Source organism: Poecilia reticulata, linkage group LG6 (genome assembly GCF_000633615.1).
Source record: "Poecilia reticulata strain Guanapo linkage group LG6, Guppy_female_1.0+MT, whole genome shotgun sequence".
In the NCBI taxonomy this organism is placed as follows: Eukaryota; Metazoa; Chordata; class Actinopteri; order Cyprinodontiformes; family Poeciliidae; genus Poecilia; species Poecilia reticulata.
This window is the reverse complement of record NC_024336.1, coordinates 10789934-10801995: the sequence shown is the minus strand read 5'-3', so window position 1 is coordinate 10801995 and position 12062 is coordinate 10789934. Positions and strand designations below refer to the sequence as shown.

General features: G+C 40.6%; 1 protein-coding gene across 1 annotated transcript in view; it reads left to right on the top strand.

Moving 5' to 3' along the window:
- syt12 (synaptotagmin XII) overlaps nucleotides 1-11784 on the top strand; it is a 28778-nt gene extending 16994 nt beyond the window's left edge. Inside the window, exons 2-8 of the mRNA XM_008411170.2 lie at nucleotides 2175-2235; nucleotides 2511-2704; nucleotides 3806-4192; nucleotides 8780-8995; nucleotides 9648-9768; nucleotides 10593-10726; nucleotides 11576-11784. Coding sequence (XP_008409392.1) covers nucleotides 2190-2235; nucleotides 2511-2704; nucleotides 3806-4192; nucleotides 8780-8995; nucleotides 9648-9768; nucleotides 10593-10726; nucleotides 11576-11749 — 1272 coding nt within the window. The 5' untranslated portion in view covers nucleotides 2175-2189 and the 3' untranslated portion in view covers nucleotides 11750-11784. The remainder of the gene's footprint in view (nucleotides 1-2174; nucleotides 2236-2510; nucleotides 2705-3805; nucleotides 4193-8779; nucleotides 8996-9647; nucleotides 9769-10592; nucleotides 10727-11575) is intronic.
- Nucleotides 11785-12062: the final 278 nt, after the last annotated feature.

The following is a 12062-nucleotide window of genomic DNA, read 5'->3' as shown; positions in this document are numbered from 1 at the left end:
ATTTCCATTGGCATGATTTATCACTTCTCTTTTTATTTCTCTTTCTTTCTACAAAAAACTGTATGATAAAAGCTTTCAGGTTGGTGCTTTGGTCTCAGCTAAACCTTTTTTTTTAAGAAAATTTTATTTACAAAGACTTCAAAATTCATTTTATTTGTCGTTTTGTTCATTTATTTTGGATATTTGAAATGCCTTCCAGTTGCAGTGTTAAATGTTCATTATAAAGTTTACTGATCTTTCAGATTGTGTGCTTGCATTATAATTTTTCCATTAACATTTATTACTAAAAAATGGTCTAAAAACAATATTGTTTATCAAAAATAAAAATTTGTTATTGTGGCAGGTCTACACACATATGATTTATAGTGTAGTTAGTTTATTGCCATGGATGGCATAGTTACTTTGAAAGAGTAATTTGATCACTCAATGAAAAATTCATCTCTTTTCCCTCCATCGTTTACGTTTGTGTCGCTGGCATTATATATGAAACGTATCTCCCCAAGGAAAAAGAAGAAAGCCACAATATGTGTTTTCTAAAAATAATCACAAATACRTAACTTGGAGGYGTAATTTTAATCTGATTATTGGATTGTAAATGGTAACACGTTAGATTACTCGTTACAAGGGGTCAGATTAGAGTAACACGTTGATGACACCATTGTTTGACATTTTTGCTCAAGCCATTTACGGATCTTTCAAGTTTCCGATATGTTCCCCCCCCCTCCAACGATAAACTTGTTCCTACGCCCTTGAAAACAGGAACTATAAGAAACAGGAAGTGGAGCCTTGTTTGTAGGATCCTGGATGGCCTAGAGGTCACAAGAACCGACTTGATTTGCCACCCAAGAGGCGGCTTTCCCTCAAACTCCTGGTGTATCTATTCCTTTGTGTTAGTTGATTATGTTTAGAAAATGTGGATTTCTTATTATTTAGACCAATATTATACTTTTTAGATTATTATGCAGAGAAACTCATATTAGTTTTTCCAGAGAAACTCCTTCTAGCTTATAAATGATAATTATAATTATCATTTGCAAGATAATTATAATTATAGATAAGATAATTATAATTATCTTGCAACCCAAAACAGGAATTAGAACAAACTTGGAAAGCAGAGAAACAACTTCCAGAACAGGAACATTTAGTTTATATACTTTAGATCAACATTCAACACCATCTATTTCATAGAATCAAACATGGAGAACCAACAATTAGTTTTATGCCAACTTTCTTTCTTTTTTTTTTCTCTTTTTGCTCTTTCCTGTGGTTTATTGTTTTGTTTGTATTTCCGTCTAATTCATGTAAAGCACTTTCAACTGTGTTGTTGCTGAAAATGTGCTATATAAATAAAATTACCTTCCTTACGTCACTGATGGCAGAAACAAGTGGTTGAGACAAAGGAGGCCGGATGCCTTTGGGAATCATCGAAGAGCTCAGAACAGAACCTTGAGCTCTGGCTCCATGGAACCAGGAACCTGAGGCAAATCCTCCGTCTTCGATATCTCACACACCAACACTAACAACTAAACCAAACCCAATTATATGCTGGCATAACAGCTAATGCTTGAGAGCAAGTCTTTGTCTCGCCTCGTAAGATTTTTCTGCATTGCATCTTGGCAGCTGCTTATTTCACTTGATTTCGAAGGAGTTGGTTTTGAATCAACATCCTCCCAGTCATCTGCAATGTAAACACTTACCTCAGAGTGGACATTGACATAAACAGCATCCACCTTTAAGGGTGTCATTAGCTCTAGCGCTAGTGTATGATGTGTTCGCTGATTAGAGGATCCAAACTGGATCAACGCAGCTGGAAATGTTAGGAATCTGGTCAGGAGCCACTTTTCTCTGTCCATGTCTACTTTTAGCAATTTTCCTAAGTGGGCTGTTGGATCCGTGTGGTTGTACTCTCACACCGCCTGTTGCGATGGATGTCAGATGGTGTTAGGTTCTGATAGTGTTTCTGTCCTGTAGCCTTAAACTGGTTGGGGCAGACACATTAACTGTAATTCAGGTCGAAGTGATTTAGATCGACACGTTGTGGAAGCGAATGAGCGTTTCACGTTTCTACTGAGGCTGGTGCTGCTTCACACTGTTAGCTTTGTTCAAATGAAACTTTTGATAAGCTCTGATGTGAATTTGACTCAACAGATTTCTGGTTTGTTTTGTTCCTGCAGGCTGGATGAGACATCATGTCCTCGGCTGAAAGTGAGGATTTATCAGGCTACCGTTTGAGTGGTGAGTATGTCATGAATCTGTCCACACTACTGCATGTATGCGAGCATAATTTCTTTTTGTCTCACATTTTTTAAAAATATTTATTTAGACTTGAGGTGTTGTGTTTGTTCCCACCCACTCGCTCTACTCAGATGCAGAGCCTGAAACTCAGAAACTCTTTCATTGTTTATTTTCTACTCTCACTCATTAAATGCTGCCTGTTCCGAGGCTTTTTTTTGTCAATAAAACCTCAGAGCGGCTTTGAGGTTCGGTTTGTTTTTTCTCGTCTGCTCCAGTGGTGCAGAACCCACCGGGCTGGGAGGTGGGGATTTACTTGGTGGGCTTCTTGGTGCTGCTTGGTGCGGCGGGACTCAACATCTGGAAGCTGTGGAAATCTGGAACCTTCCCCGCTCCTTCGCCCTTCCCCAATTTTGACTACAGATATCTGCAAGAGAAATATGGAAACTCCTTCTCAGAAGTCAGACAAAAGGTAATATTTGTTTAAGCTTCACAAAAAAAAGTAGCTTCCTGTTTAGCTGACAAGTTCAAGCCTCTCAGTCTTCAAGTGCTTGATGTTGGTTGCGTGATCCCAACTTTTTTCTTTTAAGTGATTATTTTTATTTCGCATGTAGTTGTTTTGTTTTTTTTACACTAATTCTAAGCTTAGGTATTCATTAATAAGTACCAGTCTAATATTTCATTAAAATTGATGCAGAGTCTATTATTGAAAACTCAGCAACTTTAAAGTACAGTAAAATATCACATTGCATTTCATCAACTTTACATGGATTACATTCATKRTAACTGAGTTCCACTTCACCAGTGATGTTCTGGATCCAGTGGGATCCATTTTTATTGATGCTGAAAAATATTTTGTCCCAGCAGGAGATCCTGTTGGGCAGCCTTTTGCATCTATTAACATATTTGACACAACTCACCCAACTAGTCCTCAATAAACCCCTTCATGCAGAATAGTTTGCTAAAGTGCTAGGCTAACATTGACTTATTGCTTTGATATTACCTATTGATTATTTGGAACATGAGATATTTCAATGTGGTTCTAGTTAAAATATGTGGATAAAACCTAAGTAAAATGTTGATCACCTGCTTCAGAATATTTTCTTTGAACATCATTCGATTTAGTGACGAGTGTTTCAGCTGCTTTCTACACAGTTCTGACACAAACAGTGGTCAGAGCACAGCGCATAGAGCAAGTCACATGACACATAGTCAGTATGCTACGGCAGCCAGTGTAGACTTTCTTTGACCTTAATKAAAACTGTGATTGTTCTGGAAAACACAGAATCATTAGATGAAAGTCTCAGACAGTTTAACAGCAGCTGGTGCTGAGAGCTGAGTTTTATCAGGGAAACTGATGCGAATCGTTTAAATTGTCTCTATTAAGACCACAATAGGACATCGCTTGAATTTTACCACGAGAGGCCAAAAACCAACCTAAAAGACTCAGAAAAGAAACAGTGAAACTCTGCTGTATAAATTCTAAACACTCCCAGTAAAATAAAGTATATTAACCTTTTAGGCTTATGCAGGAAGTTCTGCATAATCATCTCCTTCTCTCTCCTCCCTGCAGAGAGTGGCGGCCATCAACCACCGGCGCACCTCCACCACCTCCAGCCGTAAACCCAGCCTGGCCCTCGGCGACACCCCCGACGCGTTCAGGGAGCTGGGCCACCTGGAGCTGATGAGCAGGGAGCTGGACCCAACGGGCTTGGCTCAGCTCAAYCGCTCCGTCTCCACCGACTCGCTCAGCTCCATCTCCTCCATCGCCAACAACTTCGGTCACGACTTCACGGTCGGCCAGCTTGAAGTGACCCTGGAGTTCGACGCGCCTCGGCAGCTGCTCCACATCACCCTGCACCAGGGAAAGGACTTGCTGGAGAAGGAGGAAGGGGACTTCCCCGGTTGCTTCATCAGAGTGTCGTTGGGGCCAGAGGAGTTTAACTTGGGAGTGACAAGGGTGAGGACCTYTCTGTGAATGTCAGCAATGTTAGAGCTGGCCTTGTTCTTCCTTATGCGATCAAACGGAAACACTCARTTAGTTACTTTATAGTTTTCYCTTGAAGTAGGACTTCATGTCTATCTTCTCAAYTCTGAAGGAAATAAACGCACCCAGTGTAATACTTTCATTCTATTGGCTGAGAGGTTGCCAGGCGACGGTGCTTATTTGTTCCAAGCACAAAATGATTCRCAAGCAAGCAGAAAGGTTTGCAAGCAGAAATTTGATCCGAGCAGAGACAAATATTGAGCAAGAGGAGAAAGGTTTGAGAAAGCAGAGTGAACATTTGAAAGAGAGCAGAAGTTTTGAGTACAAGTTTTACACGTTTTGAGAAGAAAGTCCTGCTTTCAGACTGAAAATGTGTGCATTGTGGCAGAAAAATCCCACCATACACACATGGCAAAACTGMTAAAAGCACTGCACTTCTCCTAGCCAGCAAGTTGCTATTGAGAAACTAATACGTCYGCACTTYAGGAACGACAAGAAAATATCTTCATAAGAAACACATTCTTTACACACACAACATAGTGTCACAATAACATGTCGCCAGAAATGCATTTTCTTCAACTTTACTCAGGAGCTCGTTGACCAGGTACTCAAAGATGCCTCTTTACAAAAGAAAGAAACCCAAATCTGACTTCCTCAAAGAATCACTTTGTGAGATGCAAACGCAAATCCAGATGGAAAAAAGACAAGAGTAGAGAAGATATTTGGCAGTTTCATTGCTCCTTTGACTTTGATACTATAGATGACAAAATTATTGTTATTTTGACCACATTTTAGTTACAACAGTGACTGTATTAACTTGAAAAACCTCACAACCCCATTATTCTCTTAGTGTTTTAAAGGGATATGCGTCTACACAGTTTAAGCTAAATAATCCACCATCTCCTTTCTGCTCTTCTGACTCTGTGGTTTTTGCTATTTGATCGTCAGCTAGATCATGTTGCTGCACATTTTTTAAAAAGATCAAAGCATTTTTGCTCAGTTTTTGCTCAGTTTTTGCTCATGCTGCACCACTCAAACACTCTCTCTGCACCGATGAAGGATAACTTGCCTCAAGATCATAAAAAATCTGAGGAACCCCAACAGACACACTAACGTGACACACTGACTTTAGCTAATAATTACTGGACCACTTCAGAGTCTGATCATAGGACATTAAACTTTAACTACTTGATTGACAAACATAAAATAGATCAGTGGCGTCAAGTRAAACGTCTGTCTTGACTAAATACAACGCCATGAATTTTGCACACTTTTCGACATTACCTGAGTGTAATAATAGAGGACAATAGGTAAGGTTTTCCAGAAAGTTTGTGGCACAAACTCAATCAGAGCATAATTACTGAAGGTTTTCCATTCTGTCATTGGAAATTTTACATTACTTTGTTACACTAAAAAGTAGATTTTGACTACACCAAGATCAGACAGYGAAACAAAATCAAGGTATAGTTTGTTAATGCATTAGCATTTTTGACAACCCCAGTGGACTTATGAGCCATTAAGTTTTWAAGATAGAAGTGTAATCTTACCCTGGGGACCTGAGGACCGTCTCGCTGTCTCACATAGAGGACAGTTTGGACTCTCTTGAATATGGTTTCAGATCGGAGCCCCAGCTGAATTTCCCCTGTAACAGTGATCCGTCCCACGGGACCAGGAGCGCGATCRTACTGCCTGACAATCCAGTCGCTTCTGGTTCCACAGCAGCCGGTTTCATTTGCTGCACCAGCTGCACCCTTGGGAYCTGGAGTCAGGAAGGCGGATTTCAAATTATTTTACTGTCACGACGGACTGATGAAATCTCAGCTCGCTCAATTTGCCACTACACAACCACCCATCACAGAGCGTGACCCATTTCCTGTCTGCTGTTTTCAAAAACACACTGCAGCTGATTAGGATTTCTCGTGATGAACTATATTTATCCGGACTTAAAATATTTCATTCCAGCTTCCCTACTGTCGGTGATCATTAATTATTCATGTTGGAAGCAGAGCYGACGTTGCTCACTGAAAGAGAGGAGATGCTATAAGACATGGCTTTATTTTTWAAAAATAAAGATTAAAAACAATACTGAGCTGACATTTTAAATTGTCYACAGTGCATCATGCCAGCAATTACCATGGTTACCTACTGTGACAGCAGTCTGTGTATTCCCTAGATAATGTACTCTTTTTTCAACCCTTTGTTTTCCCTGACACAGAAATGCAAATGAAACTTTATCCTTTCTTTAACTCGCTTTTTATACCTTTTACACAAACACATATGGTGAAAGTATATTCTTAAGTCTTCATGCAGTAACAACTTCCACACCGAAGTGTGCAGATGTTGGTGCGACCCGTTAATGCTACGTTCACTGATCAGAAAATAACTGGGATGTTAGTAACCTTGTATTTTGCTTTTTATTTTGCCTCATTTGTGTTCCAGGAGCTGTCCTCATTTAGCAGTCGTTCATATTTAGCTGCTAATAGTTCATCTTTCAAAGTGCTGCCATAAAATTTACTGCTAATTTTCTTCACCGCCCTCTAATACGAAACGAAGGGAAAGCGCCTTTGTCCCTCCGCCTGCCCCACCTGCCACCTGCCTTCTGTTCCCACCTCCTCGTTGGCAGAACTTCCTGCTCCCGGCCCCAGCTGGCTGTGAGTCATCTCTCCGCCGTGTGGCTCTGTTTCTTCAGGCTGACATGTTGGATGCGCAGGCTTATCGGCTCGCTGTTCTCTTATTAGCGGTCAAGCAGGCTCCTTTCTTCTGCCTGCTCCTGTTTATTCTAGTATCCCACATCTCTTTGTCATCACTATTGTTTTACCCCCATTTACCCTCCACCTCTCTCTGCAATCCTTTTCTTTTGTTTCCTTCTCTTCTCATCTCGTCTTCTTTATATTTGCTGCCACGGCTTCTTACCTTTATTCTCCCCTGTAATAATCTTTCTATTTCTGCTGTGACTCACACTTACACTTGTCCACACACACTTACTCTTTTTATTGCATGGTGTTGCCATCGCCGTTGTTGTCTCCTGAGAGACGAGGCCAACACGGCAGCACGAAAACCTCAGTGTGAAAGGAGGAAAGAAACCGAGACTTCTTCTCTGGATCATTTTTTATTATTATTTGTGTAGATTTTTGGCAGTTATGGTGCTCTTTAAGTTCAAGATAACGACCCCAAGCTTACACAACGGCCCTTTGCTATGATTTTAACCTGTTTTATTGCACTGCCACTAGTTTTTATTTACTTGTGATCTCAGTTACTCTTTTAAATGTCTTTTCTGACTTTCGGTCACATCACAATATCAACATTTAGGAATAAAACGAGCGTTGCTAAAATGTTTTTTTATTGATATTCTCTTTTTCGTGCCACGTAGGTAGCTGTAATTTCTTCCTTCATTTTCTGCTGTGACTAGTTGCTAAGTAACATCCCAACGGTGTTAAATACAGACTGTTGCATTCGCTTTAATAGCTAAACCTGTTACTTGGTCTTAAGTACTCTCTGGTCTGTGCCGATCAGAACCAAACGCCATTAGTCCACAGTGTCTTGTAAAATATTTCACACTCCTTAAACTTTTATTTTTAGAATCTTTTACTTCAGCGTATTTTATGTGGTAGATCAGAGCAAAAAAATTGCATGACTGCATAGTGGAAAATAAATAGTTCTTCGTTTTCTTTTTCTTTTTTTGGACTGGAAGTTGCTTCTGCAAGTCTTACTGAATTATTTTACTTTTTTATTATTATTATTTTTAATAAATTATCTCAAGCTCAGTCAGATTGGATGGAGGGCATCTGTGGACTTTTAATTCTTGCCAAAGACTCTCAGTTGCACTCAAGTCTGWGCTTTAACTAGGCCATTCCAACTCTGCCCTAGTTATTCTAACCTATTTGTTCCAAACTGGTCATGGGTTGGTATGAAACTATGAAGGTATCCTTAAGTAAAAATATCACAGTTTCATGTTATCACAGCTTTTTAATTACAGCTGGTCTAAAATGAATAAATTGAATGTACAGTGGTCACATAAAGAACTTTRCATTGAGACCTAAAGTAGTGGTGAGCATCACTTATAGTTGTCCGGTCAACAGATTCTCCCACTTGAGCTGTGGAGTTTTGCAGCTCCTCCAGAGTTACTATTGGGTTTTAATCGGGTTGTMTGATGAGCCCCATGTGCCGTCATTAAGCCAACCACAAACTCTTCTTTGCATCTTGAGTCAGATGTGAAGCCAAAGCTGAAGTTTGACCAAAACTGGTTCAGCAAAGACGATGATCCCAAACACGGCAGTGAATCTTCAATGGCTGAAGAGTAAAAGAACCAGGATGTAGCAGTGATCCGATCTAGTCAAAGTTCAGAACTTCAAGAGACCAATGGATGAACAAACCTCCATGTCCTGAGTCAACAGTGGGAAACTGATTCCCTCCGAGTATTTTGGCGACAGAAAACAAGCACTTCAACTTCTTACTGCTGACGTCGTTCTGCGGACTATTTAATCACGGGGTGTACTTACTTTATCAACATTTGTTTCACAGTCTTGTACATGACAGCCTCTCTCCGCGTCGTTCCCACAGGTCCAGACGAACGCTTTCACCGTCATCTTTGACGAGCGCTTCTCCGTCCCCATGGACCAGTCCGCCCTGGACGAGTACAGCCTGCGCTKCGCSGCGTTTGGCATTGACGCCGACGAACGGAACATCAGCGCGGGCCTGGCCGAGCTGAAGCTGTCGGACCTGGACCTGACCATCAGGCCGTTCAACGCCTGGCTCTACCTGCAGGACGTCAATAAGGTCCTGAATTCAGTGACAGGAAGGATTGCTGCTGAAAATAAGCTTCCAATCTGAAGCTCATTTGAATTCCAAAACTGAAAATGTTATTGGAGCATTTCACTGTTTACATTGTGGAAGTTGTAGACGGCATGAAGTGGTGTTTTGATCCCTCTGCTGGCCGCTAAACAGAACTACAAGTCTACCATCAGTAGAAGTTGTAATTCATTGAGCTAATTTTCAGCAATCATGAATCACATGGGATGTTAAACAGAAAAGAAAAGCAGTGAATGTAGATATGAAACGTTAGGAGGCCTGCATAGCAGAACCTGAGGTTTGTGGTTTGATGCATAAAGATTGTAGATTCAGCATCTTTGCCCATCCAAACGAAATGTTTCAGACTTTTTTTTGTTAAATAACTAATATAATAATATCAGTCTTTGTAACTATAAGAAACTTTAAGAGCTTGAGTTGCTAATTTTTAGTTGACTAAATGTTAGCTCAGTCCTTTAAACGACTTCTTATGATTTTCCAKTCCAGAATCTGTTCCAGAAAGTGTTCAGATTTTMTGGAGCAGCWTCTGCTTTAGTTCMCACGTCTATCAATGATTGACCTGCAGGTCAGGATTATAATCCAGCTGCARGAGCTTCTTACCTTTACCTGTTTGACTCCACAGGCCGTGGACGCGGTCGGGGAGATTCTGCTGTCTCTCAGCTACTTACCGACGGCAGAGCGCCTCACGGTGGTCGTGGCCAAGTGCAAGAATCTAATATGGACCAATGAGAAGAACACAGCAGGTGAGGAGAGGCTACATGTAATGTTGTTTTTCTGATCGTGAGTTTATTTATTATGTAAAGGGGTTTCATCTACATGCAGAGTAAAGAGTAAATATGTAAAGCATATTAGATATTTACCTATATCTATATATATATATATATATATAGCCGACATTTGTGCACTTGTACTATCCATAATCAGAGTTTGAAATAAATTTAAATGTCTCTGGCTCCGCTCTGTGCGCCGCGCTGCTTTCAGGAGTGAAGTAAAACTAGACAACAGTCTGAAGCAGAGAGAGAAAAGGTGAAAGAACAGTTCCTAAAGAAGGTTAAGTTGAATTCATTTTTAGTTCAGGCCTGTGAAAACGACCCTGTTGCATTTGAACGTGAGTAACGTGGCTAATTAATTTAGTTTGGCCTTCATGCATAATGCTTCAAATACTTTTTGAAGGCTTCCACCAAGATGTAAAAGTTTACAACACAATTCTCAACTCTCAGCYGAAAAAYATAAGGCAYTGTGCAAACCTCTTCATTTTACATTTGCTTTCAAATCGCAAAGTGGTTAAWAAGTTTCACACAGTGTGTCGTCGTTGAGTGCTAGCAGGAATTAAATGTGGGAGGACGTATCGATCGTCATCTAGTCGGGTAGTTGAGYTATAATTCACTCGTCTCACTCGTTCTAAGGGTAAAGGTCACCTGAGCTAATCGTGTCTGCTCCTTGTGAAATTCCTTTGCACGCTTTAGCAAAATACGGGGATGGCTGATTTTAATTGAAATGTGTTTSTTKGCTTATATAGAGCCAGGACAAGCTGCTGTAATGTGACTCTCTGGTTCTCCTCTGTTAGATCCGTTTGTCAAGGTGTATCTGCTGCAAGACGGCAGAAAGATCAGCAAGAAGAAAACCTCCACGAAACGAGACGACACCAACCCGATCTTCAACGAGGCCATGATCTTCTCGGTGCCGTCCGCCGTCCTGCAGGTGACGCTTCAGACTGCAGACTGGTTTTATTTTATCAATAAGGGGGCAGCCCTGATTAGTAACCAGAAAAATWAAACAAATAAGTGCCAGTAGAGTGAAAAGGTACAGTGCTTAGAAAAAAAATCAGTTTGCCAAAAAATGTGAGCGTAAAGAATTTTAAAAAGATTAACTTTCAATGTTTTGCATATATGGAGTTTGYATTTTTTATTTTTTTCTCAAGGATCCGGGGCATTTCACTGGCTGGTTAATATGCAGTCTACATGATTTTCTTACTATCAGCCAAACATTTTGCTGAAAGTGCTCGAGGGACATATCTTTTTATTTTTTTTAAATAATTCAAGACGCGCCCCTTAAAAACTTGTTTTAAAGTATTCATCAGCATGGAGTTAAAAACAAATGTCCGCCACACTTTTCAGCTCATTTGAAACTAAATTTGAAATCCATGCATGCTGTTTTCTTATATTTAACAAGAATGCTCYACTTTGGTTTGTGTTGGTGACATGGAGAAATGGGAAAAGTAACAAAAAAAAAAAAGCTTTCGGAAACGTCTGCCTACTGAACCAAACTAGTTGAATTGCTTTAGTTTTTTAGGGTTTTTTTTGGACCAAATTGGATATCAGTTCTGTATGTGTTTTCACATAATAGCTGTCACTACATTTCACAGATTTGACCTTTTCCACCCAAAAACTCCTTCCTCTGCTCTCAATCTGCCACTGAGGTCAAAATCAATAAAACCATCAGAGAACTTTGGGGGTTTATTTTCAGTCAGTTACATAAAGATTTGTTCAAAAAACAAGCGGAGTCACGTCTGCAGAGCCTGTTTATGTAACCGTGTCGCTCTGCTGGCAGGAGCTCTCCCTGAGGGTCACCGTAGCAGAGGCCACCGACGACGGGCGGGGCGAAAACCTGGGCCACGTGATCATCGGCCCCGAGGCCAGCGGCATGGGGATCACCCACTGGAACCAGATGCTGGCCACGCTGAGGAAGCCCGTCTCCATGTGGCACCCGCTGCGCAGGATCTAACCACACGCGCACACGCACGCACACACACACACACACACACACCTTCACCATGGAAAATCTTCTTCTTGTTCCTTTGGACTCTCGTTTAGTGCCGTGTTACAATGTTAGGATGTAGATTTGTGAGCGATTTTTATTCATGTAATAGGGCTAAGTAAAAAAATTATATTTATATAATATATACTGCTCAATAAAATAAAGGGAACACTTAAACAACACAATATAACTCCAAGTAAATCAAACTTCTGTGAAATCAAACTGTCCACTTAGGAAGCAACACTGATTGACCCGACGAGAGTCCCCGTTGTCAATCAGT